The sequence below is a fragment of the Chenopodium album genome, chromosome 6 (assembly GCF_948465745.1).
Source record: "Chenopodium album chromosome 6, dcCheAlbu1.1, whole genome shotgun sequence".
Lineage (NCBI taxonomy): Eukaryota > Viridiplantae > Streptophyta > Magnoliopsida > Caryophyllales > Amaranthaceae > Chenopodium > Chenopodium album.
This window is the reverse complement of record NC_137839.1, coordinates 72,315,031-72,331,546: the sequence shown is the minus strand read 5'-3', so window position 1 is coordinate 72,331,546 and position 16,516 is coordinate 72,315,031. Positions and strand designations below refer to the sequence as shown.

At 35.6% G+C, this 16,516-nt stretch overlaps 1 protein-coding gene across 1 annotated transcript; it reads right to left on the bottom strand.

Moving 5' to 3' along the window:
• Positions 1-3,141: 3,141 nt before the first annotated feature.
• Positions 3,142-12,967, bottom strand: LOC145636249 (chaperone protein dnaJ A7A, chloroplastic-like). The gene is made up of 7 exons (XM_081687758.1): positions 12,680-12,967; positions 11,378-11,519; positions 11,214-11,271; positions 7,739-7,781; positions 4,895-4,943; positions 4,510-4,593; positions 3,142-4,434 (listed from the first exon to the last, which is right to left on the bottom strand). Exons 1-7 carry the CDS (start codon positions 12,775-12,777, stop codon positions 3,574-3,576), a joined length of 1,335 nt encoding a protein of 444 aa, XP_081543884.1. The 5' UTR covers positions 12,778-12,967; the 3' UTR covers positions 3,142-3,573.
• Between the last annotated feature and the right edge of the window lie 3,549 nt (positions 12,968-16,516).

The window sequence follows — 16,516 nt, the reverse complement described above, 5'->3', positions numbered from 1 at the left end:
TGACTGCCCGTTATTTGTAACGGGCACTGCCCGTTACGAATAACATAGCCTATCCGTAACGGCAGCATACGTAAAGCCCGCTGCCCGTTACGGATAGGCTATTTTTGCCCGTTACGGATAACTATTTTTCCACTAGTGAAAACTATTCATGTTATTATCATACGTTTCAATAAATTACAATGTGTAAATGCAGTTAACTAGTACCCCTTTTTAGAGATCGGATTAGTTTAGTATAGTGTGTTTAGTTTAGTGTAGGATTGGTGAAATATCTTCAATTAGGTCAATTGATTATTCAAATTCAATTTCTTGAATCAGATGACAATATGCTTGTGAAGATCATATTCTACAACACAATGCAGAGTGCATCTTGACGCATAGCTCCTATGTGTTTTGGAAACACAGAAGAGAGTGAAATAGTCAATTGATATTTATAAATATATTTTTTTATTGTTATAGTGGTATTTTTTGTATACTATTATACATTTATATTATACTACTAGATTATAGATTGTCTTAGTAGTACTATTATATCTCACAGTGGTACGTATAATATTTAATTTAAAAGGAAAATTTGTCACAAAGGACCTTTTATGTCCACTATTTTGTGAGAAAGGACCTTTTAAAAAAAAGGTGGCAAGAAGGGACCAAAAATGAGTTTTTATTTGTGAAGAGGGACCATTGCCCGGAAAGCAGGATTTGACCCGCCAACTCCGGTGTTGACCACCTTAGCCCCACCCCTTTCATGGCAGCAATCCCTTCCTCTACCCCGAAAACCCTTCTCTTTCAAGGTAGCCTAGCGTCCTAGCCTTTCCCACAGTCCTCCACCCCCTCTCCCCTGCCGCTGTCGGTGCCGACCCAGGCGCCCAAGCCTCCCCATGTCGGTGACCCTCCGATCCCCACCGTCTTTCCCTCTCTTTAATTTTCTCCTCTCATTTCTCTGCTTTTGCGCGAAGATCGATCTTCGTTTCTACAAAATTTGCACAATTTTACATCCAATTTGCTTTCAAAACTTTTGAACCCATTCAATTGAACCCAATTTCTTCAAAAACTCATCCAATTTTATACCCTTCATTAACTCATTCAGAAATTTGATTCCATCCCTCTCGTTTCTCAATTCTCTAAATCCCTAAATTCTAGGATTAGGGTGGAGGAAATCGCATGAATTTTTATAGTAATCATGGTGGAGGAAAGGGAGTGGGGGTAGGGAAAGGGGAGGAGCAGGCTGTCGTGAAAGGGGTGGTGGGTGTGAGGTCAGTGCTAGCAGTGGAGAGGTAGAGGGAGTGGTTAGGGCTGGTGAGTTTGTTGTGAAAGGGGAGCGGGAAGATGGAGGCGGTGCGGGTGGGGGTGGTCAAGTGGAGGAAAGAGGAGGCTGCCGTGAAAGGGGTGGGGCTAAGGTGAATTTCAGGCATAGGTCCCTCCTCACAAAAAAAAATCCATATTTGGTCCCTCCTTGCCACCTTTTTTTTAAAAGGTCCTTTCTCACAAAATAGTGGACTTAAAAGGTCTTTTGTAACAAATTTTCCAACTTAAAATTTACATACTTATTTGTACCATTAAAAAATATTTATACCACTAGAGCGTTTAATGGTCTATTTACTTATTTGATAGTACTTTATATTCATGTTAATATTTACAACTTAGTCATCCTATTTATTTCAAAATAAATAAGTGTTACGTGCCAATACTTCTCCCACAATGCAGGATATTCATATAAATCCTTGTTTGACGAAGGATCAGAATACTCGACCTTCATTGGATTCAGATCAATATGTTATGTATTTGTTGAATACGGAGTATGATTTATTTTGTATATAGTGTATGTATATGACTTTGTATCAAATTGACTTTACTCCCTGTTAATAAAAGTACGTTTATCAATTGTTAACAATTTAGTTTTGTAACTTAAAAGAGTTAAAACCATACCAACAAAAAATTTCTTAACCAATCAGGGCAATCCGCACTATCTTAAGCAAATCAAATAATCAATTAGATCTCCTTTCATTCCATTTCACAAAATAATAAAAAATCGAATAGATTCAGTTGCATGTGGTACGTGTCGGACCAAAATGAACAAAGAGAGTTCATATTTAATGCACTCATTAAGGATTATTAATGAGACTGTTTAATGCATCACCTTATTTCTTGCGGCACGTAAAGGTGACCTACCTGTACAAATTACCTCTTCAATCAGTTCATAGGAAAAAAATAAAATAAAATAAAATAGTAGGGTTTAATTGATAAATTATGACCTTATTAGCTATCATGATCAATAATTCACTTGATAGTATTAGCTTTATTTAAGGAAATCCAATAAAATTACCAATGTTATTATCAAGTCAATTGATCATAATAATTACTGATGTTAGGTGATATTTAAATATGAGATCAAGTCTTGTTCATTCTCTCTTTATACCTTAAACAAATTTCATTATAGTTAATAAGCTCTGCCCATCGTATTTTATAAAAATCAACTAAAACTTAACTCACTAAGTAATGATTTTAACTCAAATCCTAGAGGTTTGAATTTTGCCAAATTAGAGATCGAGACTGGAGCTCGAATTTTGCCAAGTAAAGGTGTTGAGAATTCCTTTTCATTTCAATTTTGTTTTTGCAGATACTAGACCAAAGAGACCTCTATGTGTAGTTAAGATCCCCTCCTTACCATTACAGAAATACATTATCAATGTTTCTTTTTTTATTATAATTATTATTGTTTTTTATATTCACATCATCAGGAAAAAAAAGGTAGTTTTTAACTTTTTATACACTTAAATTCACTGTTATAAATATAATAAATAAAATAAAATAAACGAAAGAAAGAAAGAAAGAAAGAAAGAAAGAGCCTCAAGTAAGTCATCCGTACGAAATTGAACTTTTTAAGTTGATATCTGCAAAAGTAGCTTGCACCAGCTTACCTTGTGGACTAGTGGTAAGAGAATGAAACCTCTGAAGTCTAGGTCCAGGGTTCAAGCATTGGTACCACCTCTCTTTCTCTCTTCTCTCTAAAAAGCAGTGGTTTAAAACCATAGAAGAGGTATTCTAAAATACCTCCCTTTTTCCAATTATATTTTTCTACAAATTTAAATTTACTGATGGTACACGAAAATGATAAATTGCTAATAAATTTATAAAAGGATGAAATGAAAGGCATGAGAACATGTTCATCACTCCCAGAATAAAGGTATAAATTGCTAATATTAGCAGCTGTTATTCGCTCATAAGAGCTTACAGTACACCAGAGATTATCGCTAACTGCACCAATGATTTACAATATTCCCAGCAAGCTCAGAAAAACTGGAAACAAAAAGCTGTGGCTTAAGATAAATAAAATGAGGTATATTACCTAAGTTGTTTCCTCCTCTAAAAAGTTTGTACCATACAGGCATACATATATGTCATACAACTATATCTGCCTCGGGATATATCCCCATTCCTACAATTTCAACTAAGAACATAGGGCAAGGGGATAAATTTCTGGGCTTGGACTTGCAACATGAGATCAATCAAAGAGGGGGAAGTCGAGCAAAAACACCATCAACACAAGAATAACTTTCCTAGTTTTTATCATTTCAGCTATCTTCTACTGTTGGCTGTGCTGGGAGCCTTACCTTTATTTAGATTAGCAAGTTCCTCAACAAGCTTCCTTTCATCATCGCTAAGACGCTTTGGAATTTCAACTTGCACTCTGACCAACTGATCTCCTCTAATGTTGGGTTTGTTCAACATTGGCACACCTTTCTTAGACATCAGCAAAGTTGTCCCAGGTTGTGTGCCAGGCGGTATTTTTAAATCTACTGTCCCGTCCACAGTTGGGACCTTCAGCGTTGTCCCAAGGATGGCATCGATGTATGAAACCTTGCAGGAGTAGAGAATATTTGTATCGTCCCGTTTCAACACAGGATCAGGGATGACATCAATAGAAACAAAGAGGTCTCCAGGAGGCCCACCTCTCTTTCCAGCATTACCCTCTCCGCGAACTCTCAATCGGCTGCCTGCATCAACACCAGCAGGAACCTTCAGGCTGATGCGCTTAGATTTTCTTACCCGTCCATCACCGTTGCAGGTATTACAAGGAGTTGAAATTTCCCCGGTCCCACTACAGGCCGAGCAAGTGGACACTTGTTGAAACACCCCAAGGGGAGTACGTGCTGCAGATATGACCTGCCCTTGGCCGCCACATGTGCTACATTTGGTTGGTGTGGTACCAGGTTTGGCACCTGATCCATCGCAAGTACCACAGGTCTCCAGACGACTTACGTCAATATCCTTCTCAATGCCAAAGATGGCTTCTTTGAAATTCAGCACCAGATTGTAAACCTGGTCTTCGCCTTCAGTGGCCCGGTTTCTATTGCCTCTTCCTCCCATTCCCCCCATTCCTCCCATTCCACCAAGGTCAAATAAAGACTCGAATAGGTCGAAGGGGTTGGTGAAATCCTGTTGGAAATTGTAAATTCTTCAGAACAACTCCAGCCACAAAACATCAATGAAATGTCAAGAAATATCACTTACCCCCGGACCACCACTTGCAGCTCCTTTAAGGCCAGCCTCCCCATATCTGTCATATATAGACCGCTTCTCATCATCTGACAAGACCTACACATTTGGTTAATTGTCAGCTTATTATCTGAAGTGGGAGATTGTATCAATCAAAGTGGCTCAAAGACGAGCATCATAATTGAGCTCCCATCTTCCAGCCGCGAGGTTGATTGTATAACTCTCAGCCTCACGGGTGGGTATTATATGGCAGTTTCCTTCTAGGTAAATGATGGGATACCCTTCATAGGGACTGTGCCTTTTGAGATCAGTAAATCTCTTAATATAAAAGTTGCTATAAGAAAATTTGCAACTAGATAACATGTCAAATGAAGAGTAATGCAACAGTTGTCATACATACCTCATAAGCATTGCTGATATCTTTGAATTTCTGCTCTGCTCCAGGGTCCCTACATAAAGCAAAAAAAGAAAATCAAACTTGTTCACAACTCAAAGGCACACAACTACACAAGAAAAACTTACAAGAAAGGAAAACCTGAAATAACTGTTCAAGTAAACTATTTTTTTGAGACCAATCAGTTTATTAAGATCAACAAACAGTTGAACATGCCAATGGCATGAACCACAATTCAGGGTATGATTAACATCCTTGGTAAGAGAAGGAAATATTTATGAAAATCAGTATTCAACTTCTGGAAGAGTCTATAACTTCCATACATAGAGAGAGGATAAAAAATCAGTAGCAAGTAACATCAGCATTATCAGAGCTTAAAAAAAGGAACAGAAAATCAGTGAGGTATGTCAGCAATCAGCACCAACATGATTAAGTTGAGATTTAGTCATGTAAATTGGGACATGCAATCAGCAGAAGGTATAGCAAAGGGTGCCACTCCTGAGTCTCAGCAGGGCAGAGGTCACAAAGTCATTAGGTGTTGGATAACCACACAACATTATTTATGCTTCTCGCAGATGATCCCAAATCGTTTAGAAAGACAATAAAGGATGCTTGAAAGTTCAAACTAGTTTCAATCCCAGTACCATTCCTCAGTTGTGTTGAGTTGGCCTTATTGAGACATCAGTGTCCCATCACAGGTCTTGCATAGCACCTTCAAACCCACAAGGTACTGCACTACTTGATTAAAGCCCAAATGCCAAAAGCATTCAGTCAATCTGACTTTTATTCTTAAATTAGCAGTCAATCAGCTTCAATGTGCTAACTACCTGATAAGTGGGCTTTAAGACGACTTTTACATCACTTTATACCCTTAATTTGGCCTCTTTTTCATGAGTTTGTGCCCCATATAATGTGTTTTTATGTGAATTCCTCAGTTAGGTTATTTTGTAAGCCCTTGCCCTATTTGTATGAGTTGGGACAATTTATACCCCTGATTCTCTACCTATCTTGCATGCCTCCTTATGCATATTTAGTAAATCGTTATTATACGATGTCCCATAAAAACATCGCATCGTAGAACTAGAATGAAGACCCAAGCTCGGAGCCATTGAAGAAAAAGTGAAGTGGAATCAATCAGGGTGAGATGCCTGCTCCAGACTGCATAATAAGGGGGCCATGGAAACACCTTGTAGCAGACGCCTTAGCCTAACCTTGATCTTTATCAAGAAAACCCATTGCCATATGATATTGGGATTAAATGCACCTTTTTAATTTGTTTCTCCTTGATCAATTCAGTGGATGCATACTGCTTCGTAACCTAATTTATACCTTCATCTTTTTTTTTTTTTTTTCTAGTGTTTGTATCATATTGTTAAGCATTCTTCAATTCTTTAGAATTGTTTTCTTATACTACGTAATTACGTATTAGTTTGGTAGTTATAACTCACCCTCAAAATATATATATATATATATATATATATATATATATATATATATATATATATATAATAATAATAATAATAATAATAATAATAATAATAATAATAATAACCTTGCAGTCAAAAGTCTCAAAACCATATGTGCATGGCCCTATATCATGTTAAATATGGGCTTAGGCCACACCCATCAATCCATCATCAAAAGAGAGAGAAACAAACTTCACAAGACCATAAGAGGTTTTACTACAAAATCATATGGCAATAGGGGGAGTACCGCTTTAGCCTTATAAAGTGTCAACTCTCTCTTCATTTATCAATGTGGGGCAACCACATGTGATGTTTAAGTAGGTTGTGCTTCATCAAGTTAGGTTTAGATTTGGTAGCAAGTAGATGACAATTTAGTGATCACTAATTCTTAAGGCACTTAAGGATGCTTCAAGTCCTTATTCGTTCTATCTCGCGATTTCAGCGAGTACAAACTTCATTTGCACTAAATTGGCTGTCTGCTAGACATCACTATCCTATCACATATCTAGTGTAAAGCCTTCAAGCTTACCTGGTCCCTACTAACCTTGATGAATAGCCAAATGGTGGGAAAATAATTCAGAAAAAAACAAGGTGGCAATTACTTCAACATACTTCATCCACTTTGTTTGTCTAATAGAGTAATAGGCAGTAATCCTCGCTGGCGTTATATCTAAGCCTATTCCCTGCCTTGTATTGACATTCTATTGTAGCTGCCAGTTTCGATTTTTTACTTTCTTTTAAAAAGGTTCTCTAATCAAAAGTTACAGACTGGTTAAAATCCAGAAGGAACAACATGGACCAATTTAAAGATCAGTTTGTCTATGCCTACAACAAAGGTGTGGGCTGCTATCAAATCACATTTCCTCAACAAAACTTTGGAAGACTGGCCAAAGTAAATTAATGAAAGCCTTTGGGATTCAAATAGAACAGGCAGGAAGTTACAACAAATTTCACCTATTCTTAAAGGCACTAAACAACTAAGTGCTCATGAGGGAACTCTGAAGTTGCAAGGCATGAATTACTATCAGCAAGGATACCTCTTGTGAAATAGTAAAGACAAACCCAATTTACTTCCACCAAAATCATTCAAACAACTTTGACGGGCACAGGCTAATATCTATCTCTCAATTACCCTTAATGATGCAATGTGAAATGTGATGATTCTAAAATTTAAGCTGAGAATCACAGATTAACATTCAAAGCACAAAAGTAAAAAAATAAAAAATAAAAAAATAACAGGACACACAGAACTGTAAATAGCAATAGAGTTACAGAGAAATCTAAATACTAAATAACTACTCAAACATAAGAATATTATATCACTTGCAATCATAGTGAGATGGAGAGCATGTGTAGGAAAAAAATATGGGAAGAATAAACTCACTTGTTAACATCAGGATGGCAACTCCTTGCAAGCTTGCGATAAGCTGAACACAAAACAAAATTAGTTCCTTATAGGGAAATAATTGTAACCCTTGAAGGAAAATTTAAATAAATAAGCATGGGGTATGAACATTATAACAGATCAGGATCACAAAACAAAACTTGGATAATAAAGCCTTTCAGTACAGTTTTATCTCCCAGAAATAACCCATCAAAAAATATTAAATTATTGAAATGAAAAACACAAAAGGATACATGACTTGTTCAGATAAGGATCAATAGCAACGACTTTATTCATGAGAACTGAAAAGCTGATACTCCATTTTGACTACTTGCAACAGCCAAAAAAAAAACATATAACATAGCTCTTTGGCATTCTACCCTTCATTTAATCTTTCATCTACTCACAATAATGTTTTGCTTTTAAATTTTGAGGGCTTCCTCAAAATTTCACACCAATGCCATCTATGATAGACAATTACTTCCAATGAAAAGACAGCCTCAATGCCTCCAACTCATTTTATCCAACAAAGCTCACTAACAGACCAACAAAGCTCACTAAAAAGATTTTATAAGAATGTATTTGACAACAAGTCAACAACCTAAAAATCCAGGGGTTACATAAACTCTTTGTTTCACCTTATCTACATAATTAGAAGGCTTGTCCCTTTCGTATTGCAGAATTTCCACAAAAGGCGAACTAACGGAGATCCGGAGCTAAACTTGGGTTACTTAAACTATTTGTTTCACCTCACCTATATAGTTAGAAGGCTTGTCCCTTTGGTATGGCAGAATTTCCACACAATCGAAGTAACGGAGATCCAGTGCTAAACTGGGTATCATAAACTATTTGTTTCACCTCACCGACATAGTTAGAAGGCTTGTCCCTTTGTTATGGCAGAAATTCCAAAAAAGGCGAATTAACAAAGCTCATCAAGAAAATTGGTCTTAAGCCCACAACCGTCATTTTTCCAAAGTATTAAATCCGATACCAAAGAAATATCCAAAAGACTCTGCATCCAAGACCTACAACTTTCCTAACAAGATCAACCTGTTTACAACCTATCATATTTTGCACAGATTGTATGCATTCATCTACTTCTATAACTCTTAAAATGTGGAAAATCTGTTAACTGGTTTGCAGGATAGTTGGTTAACATTGTAGAGGTCCCATCCCCTACCATATTCAGTCTTCCAAGCTAGGGGTAATAAAGATGTTGCTCCTACTATCTTCTCACAAAATATGTCCCTTGTACTTCTCAGTCGTGAAGTAGGTCATCCCAATTTAAGGGTGTGCAAAACCGGGTTCAATCAACCTAGTGAAATTTATTGTCAAATTCGTTTTTGGTTTTCCAAATCTTTTGTACAAACCTAGTCCACATATCCTAATGCACGCCCAAATATGAAGATATAACCTTTTGTGAAACTAGACCTAGGCTAAATCCTATCAACTTTTCCTTTACTCTCATAAAAAAGAATCCCATTAGCTAGCTTCAACAACCGAAGAACATGTTGAATATCGACGGAAAACATACACTCCTTCACATTGCATTTTGCAAAGAAGAATTTAAAGGAATTCCTTCAATCCTCAATAATAATGGTCATTAGAATCCCATCAGTCAACATAGATCCTATAGACAAATGAGAAATAAGATGAAAAAGGAAGAGGCAACATTGTTTGTTTGTACATTTGTGTAATACTCATACAAAAACTCAACAGCTTCACTCTGTGACGTCATTGTCAAAAATCGCATACTTATACATAAACCAATATCCAATTGTAGATTATGAAGCTATAAAGACCATTGCAAGAAGTAGAACTAAGTCACTCAAAAAGGAATTAATCAAAAAATTTCCTAAAAAATGTCTTCTTTTTTCACAAAAGATGAACCAAATAGAGAAATATGGGAAGAAGTTTGTGTCTTGAGGTGTAGGAGTTTTTAGAGGGAAATGTCAAGATGATTTGGTGACAAAGCAAGAGTGGATCCTTTTCTGTGATCTCCTTAACAATGTTCTGTGTGGTCTTTTTTACAATTGATATTTGAAGAAGAAAGCTTTTCTTAAAGCTTGTTTTGCCTGACCATCATCGTTGTGTGTTATAGACTGATTTTCTGGTTTGTATATTATATGAATAATAAGATGAAAGCTTGGAACTTTGATTGATAATGGCAGAATTTGATACAAAAGTGATAGATTAATAGGTTGAGGCTATTATTCTCCAGATAACTTTTAATTATCACTCTCCTAGTAACTTGAGGTTACTACTCTCAACATATTTTCTCACAATTCACATAATATCCTACTGCATATACTATCCCCTATTTATACTAAGGCCAAGCAATACTAACCTAAAAGTACTAGACTTCCCAAATTGTCCTTCCTAATGTTAGTCTATTACATTGTGAAGATCCTTACTGTAGATGTTTATAAGAGATGGAATGTGTACCTTGCAAGCTGCTGTAGCATGTATCAGCCTCTTGCTTTGGCACCAATTATTAGTCTCATATGAGAACCGCTGAGTATTTTGAGAACAATTGATTTGCTGAAGTGTGGAAGATGGTTGTGTTGGCAATATGATGGTGTACTAAAAAAGAAAGAACCATTGAATTTTTGAGAGTATAATGTTTGAAGTTCTGTTGGCATTATGGTGTTGCGTTTAAAAAGAAAGAAACAATGAATTTAAAAGGTAATACAGAGTTGAAGTCAAGTTTCTGCCTCTTAGCAACCCTTTATGTTATTTGATATTGTAGATTATTTGCTTCAAAATAGCTCAACGGCATAAGGTATTCAAAATTCCTTTTGTAATGAAATGACATATATGACACCCCGTTGGTGTAGAACTGTAGATACTTTGTGTCTCAATTCCTTCAATTGCCTTGATATCAGGTTTCAAAAAAAATGCCTTATATCAATTATAATCTCAATATTTCTCATGAAATTTAAAAAACAGTCCCTATCCATTCATATAAAATTCTAGTGCACATTCTAAATTAGCATAAATTCATAAAACCAAAATTAGTCTCTCCTATTAGGCTTATCATACTCGTAAGAATGAATCTACAATCTAAATGAACAAGAATTTCTGATATGATACCCCTTTGGTGTAGGTACTCTGTATGTCAATCCTTCAATTGCCTTATTATCAATTTAAATCTCAATAGTCATGAAATTTGCAAAACAGCCGCCATCCATTCATATAAAATTATATTGCATATTCTAAATTAAAGTTTAACCAAATTAGTCTCTCCTATGTAAGCTTATTTTTAAAAATGAATCTGCATTTACTAGAATTTCACATCCCAATAATTGTTAATTGCAAAGGTATAATATGACTGCAGCACAGCTCATGGTCAAGAGAATACATTTTGATGAATAAAAAATCTTCTTACGTTGTTATGAGCATCATAGTAAATTAAGAATCTTTTTAATTAAAAACATCATTGATGATATAGTCATGAAGCAAAACAGTAACTCACCACTTTTTATTTCTGATTTGCTGGCATTTCGTGAGACTCCTAGGATTGAGTAGTAGTCCTGTATATACAGGTGTATGAGTACACACATATTCGTAAAAATAAAATGAACAGAAACATAATAGCAAAGAAGACATGAAATACAGAATTTGGAATGAGATACTCACAGACTCGGCCCTAACAATGAAGCGGAAACCCCTTTTATGGCATGGACTTCGAGCTGAATTCACATTAAATAATAAATGCACCGGTTCAGGGGAAAAAATGCTGGAATTCAGGGATTGAATCGCTCTTGACTTGCTAGGTCCACTGCAAAGAAAACAATAAGGCAGCCAATATATCACTTTCAAGTACAAAATTATAGGATCAGGTCACATAATTTATAATCAGAAATTGAGAATAACACAAACATGTAAAGGTACATTGTGCATCCCTAATGCGAAGTAACTTTGGTATCATACATAACCAACCAAATAGATCTAATTATGGCTCCCAAGTCCCAACTATCCCACTGGTCGCCAACGAAGACACTCTCCCTCCATTCACCACTTACTACATTACTACACTCGCCTGCTCTCATAAATTGAGTTTCTTCATATAAATCTTAACTCCCTCCAATCAACTTTGTTTCAAACCACCACCACCACCACCAAAGTACTTACCCGGTTACCTCTCCCCCTAAAAAAAGAAATGAACTTCTTACTTCTACCAATAGTTTTTTTTCTCCAGCGTAGGCCTCCTTATCCTCTTCCTTTTATTCTATCAAACACACACGTCGACCTCCACATCCTTCTCCTTTTGTCTATCAACACATTGGAGCACTCATTCTAAAGATTTTTTTAAAAGATTTTTTTTTTTTAATGATGATGAAAAAAAAAAGGTTCCAGGCCCATCAAAATTAATTTGGCAATATTTTCATACATGGAAATCCTTCAAATCATTAAAGATAATCTATGTTACTTAGACTCGGGTATCTAATACGTGTCCAAATGTCCGACTTAAAATTTTCCACGATTTTGGCTCAAAATGAAGTGTTGAAATATCCTGTCACCTAGACTACCAATTCAACCAAAATCTTAAGCAGCTAATTGAGGCCAGGGAATATGTTTTATACTCTATCACTATCCATGTCCAAGCATGGAATATCCGACACCGGTACTTGAAATGTGTAACTAATTCATCTACAAAGTATGTATTCAATTTAGCTGCATAATATGAAACTTTAATTGCCTAGCTTCGTAAGCAAACAGATAAATTAGAAAACATATTCAAATAATACAAACTCACATTAAAACAGTAGCATATCAACATCATAACTCATAAGATTGTAATGAAGCGAAATAGAATCATAACAATTGCCTCTTTTAATTAGAAAACAATTACAACATCCTATTAAAACAGTATCATATCAACATACAACAAGATTATAATGAAGCGAAATAAGAAATTGATAATATTAAAGTGGTTACCAAGTTGAAAACGTTGCGAATTTAGTTTCGACTGAATTTCCAGACATAAGTACGGGACGAACGCCCCATTGAGCGGCCCATGAAGGTGAAATGGCCATGAAAGTTGCCGGAAAATGGAGGTCCGATGACGGAACCACGCCGGGCGACGACGTCGTTTGGCGGGTGCCGGAGGAGAGAGAAAGAGAGTGAGTGGTTTTCCGATGAGGAGAGAGAAAGTGTAAAGCGTGAGGTTTATATTTGGTTGAAGAATGAGTCCACTAGAGGTTTTCTTTTTTATTTTTTTGTGTTTTTTTTGGGTTTCAAGGAAAAAACAATGAAAATGAGAGTGTGTTTGTGTATGAAACACTGGAAGAAGTAGTAGCACTTAGTACAAATTTGGGTTAAGATTCTACATGCTTCTAAAATGGGTGATTCGAGAAGTTTCATGGTGCTTTTATTTGGGTAATATGGTACTAGTGTCATCACTTGTCATTTGCTTCAATTTGGTTTTGTTAAGGCCTATTATTATTGTGTATATTGTATAGTTATCGGGCCTATCTCATGAGCCCTAATCTTAGGTTGTATATATACGCTTCTCTACACTCTAATGAAACTACGGATTTGTGCAATCGTACTCTGACTATTCTCTTTTACTCTGCAATCTGGGTCTATTCAGCTTAGTGTCCTGGTGTATGTTGATGATTTGATAATTTCTGGTAATGATTCTTCTGCGATTTCACTGTTCAAGAGATACTTGAGTGATTGTTTTCATATGAAAGATTTGGGTGTTTTGAAGTATTTTCTTGGTGTTGAGGTTGCTCGTAGTCCGGAAGGCATATTTTTATGTCAACGGAAATATACACTTGACATTATTGCAGAGTCTGGTTTGCTAGGTGCTCGTTCGGCAGGTACTCCTATTGAGCAGAATCATTCTCTGGCGAAATCAGGGTCCCCTTTCTTTTCTGATCCAGAGCAGTATCGACGGCTTGTGGGTCGTCTGATTTATTTGTCTTTTACTAGACCGGATTTGGCATACGCGGTGCATATTTTGTCTCAATTTATGCAACACCTGCGACAGGATCATTGGGAAGCGGCTCTTCGCACAGTGCGGTACTTGAAGGGGTGTCCGGGTCAGGGAATTCTTCTGAGTTCGGATTGTGATTTTCATATTACAGGTTGGTGCGATTCAGATTGGGCAGGTTGTCCCTTGTCGCGTCGTTCTATCACTGGCTGGTTGGTGTTTCTTGGTGCTTCTCCTATATCTTGGAAGACTAAGAAACAGGAAACTGTGGCCAAGTCTTCTTCTGAGGCCGAATTCCGCTCAATGTCTAAAACTACTGATGAGTTGAAATGGTTAAAGGCCCTTCTTCTGAGTTTGGGTGTCTCGCATCCCCGCGCTATGAGTTTGTTTTGTGATAATCAATCTGCTTTGTATATTGCGAAGAATCCAGTTTTTCATGAGCGTACCAAGCACATTGAGGTGGATTGTTATTATCTTCGTGATGCGATTCAGGATGGTATAATTAGTCCGTCTTATGTCAAGACGACGGATCAATTAGCAGATATATTCACCAAGGCTTTGAGTAAAAGTCAATTCCTGTATTTACTTGGCAAGTTGGGCATTTGTGATTTGCATGCTCCAACTTGAGGGGGGGTGTTAAGGCCTATTATTATTGTGTATATTGTATAGTTATCGGGCCTATCTCATGAGCCCTAATCTTAGGTTGTATATATACGCTTCTCTACACTCTAATGAAACTACGAAAAAATCTTTTCGTGACAGATTTTGTTAAACCCATAAATGGATGACTTAGCTTGTATGTTCAACTCTCATTGTTTTGTAATTTGAATTTGTAATTCTCGATCTTGTGCTTTACTACAGAGTAGTGTTTTCGTATGAATTTTTTTTTTTACTTATATTACCTTGGGCTTGTTTGGTAAAGAACTTTTAACTTATTTTACCCAATTAGATGTTTGATCAATTAAAAAAGCTAATTTGGATGTTTGGTAAATAGCTTATTAAAAGATCTTTTTGAACTAAAAAAAAAAAAAAAAAAACTCATTATAAGAGTTTTTTAAAATTAACTTATTGAACAATTAGCTTTTTGCTCTTGAATACACTAAAACAGCTAATACTTAACAGTTATTTACCAAATACTTTTACACAATCAATTAAGTATATCCAACTAGTCAAAGCAGCTAATATAACTAGCTAGCCAAATCAGATAATGCAATCAACTATATCAATCAGTTACCAGCTAATTACCAAACAGGGCCCTTATATAATATACCTTAACTTTCTAATTACAACTTATATAAATTTTATCAACCCTTATTTTCACTAAAATTGCAACACTATCATATACTTCCTCCGTTCTTTTTTACTTGACCCGCTTTGACTTTTACACTATTCACCACCCCTCCTTTGACCGTGTTTTGTGAATAATATGTAAGGAAAAATATATTATGTTGGATCCTTTTGAATTCGTCTCAAAAAGTACTATCATAATATATAACTTTTATATTTATTTAATTACGGAGAATTAAAGTTATTGACCGTTAAAGTTTTGTATTGACAAACGTGATAAAAGAAACAAGTCAAGTAAAAAAGAACAGAGGAAGACTAACTTTTATGATCACGGTTAAGGAAAAATATTTGGGTTGACTATTTACATATACTTTGCGTGATATCAAATTAATATATTTTTACCTATGGCTACTTAAAGATATATTAGTGATTGAAATAATGCATGAATGTAAAATGAGAAGAGTTGCAATATTAGTGAAATGGAGGAAGTATAATCTTATTGGACCTTACTTTTACTATACCTTATTGAAACTACTAAACCCTAATATTATCTTAGCCGAATTATCAAGTATTTTTTTATTTGAACTTTGGGAGTGTGAAATAATTAGTTTTAAATAAGTAAGAATAAGGTGAGAAACTCGACCAAAAAAAAAATATATATAGACAACAATAAATGAATTTGACACACCTAATATCGATTAAATGGTTGAACAGGCCCAAATGCATTGCATGATACTGATGATAGTAACAAGAAATTTTACAATTTCAATTTCAATTTCAATTTCAATATTAACAACAATAAGCCCAAAAACAAAGTCCAAAGGTTAACAGACCTAACACACAACACATGGGCTTGTTTTAAAGTCTTAAATTAGATCAGCTGAAGAATACATTGTACAGGCAGAACTCTTAGTTTTGATTCTGTTAACCAAGCAAATGAAAAAAAAAAAAAACTTGAACATCTAAATAATCTCAATGCTTATCTACTTGTCTAAACTTGCATTTAGTAATGTTTATACATTATATACTACTATCTTGTACTTCGTATTATGTAGCAATGTAATTGAATGTTTCCTAATTCCTATAACAGCTTTGATCATGTCACAGCTAAAACTTTCGCGTGGAAGAAACAAGTGAAGTTGTTGTTAGATCAAGCAGATGGCTTTTGATTTAAACCCGAGTAGAAAGCTAATCGCCATTGGATGTTATTGTTCTCACTCACTATAACTCAAATAATTATGCATCAATTCTGCACAAACTGGCATTGGATAATATTTATTTACTAAAAGTTGCTTGACCTAGGACTTGAAATGTGGATGCAACATAGGCCCTTTCATATCCGGCGCAAATTAATTCCACTTTGAAGGAGGGGTGGATGAGATTCGAACCTGTGATCTCTATGTCACGTTGGCTCTGATACCATGTTAAAGAACCAACTCAACCAAAAACTTAAGCTGACGGTTGATATCCAGGAATATGTTTTATACTCTATCATCCTTAAAGCTTATTAATGGTTGTTTTAATCTAAAAACTTTGAGTTTTGTTGCTGC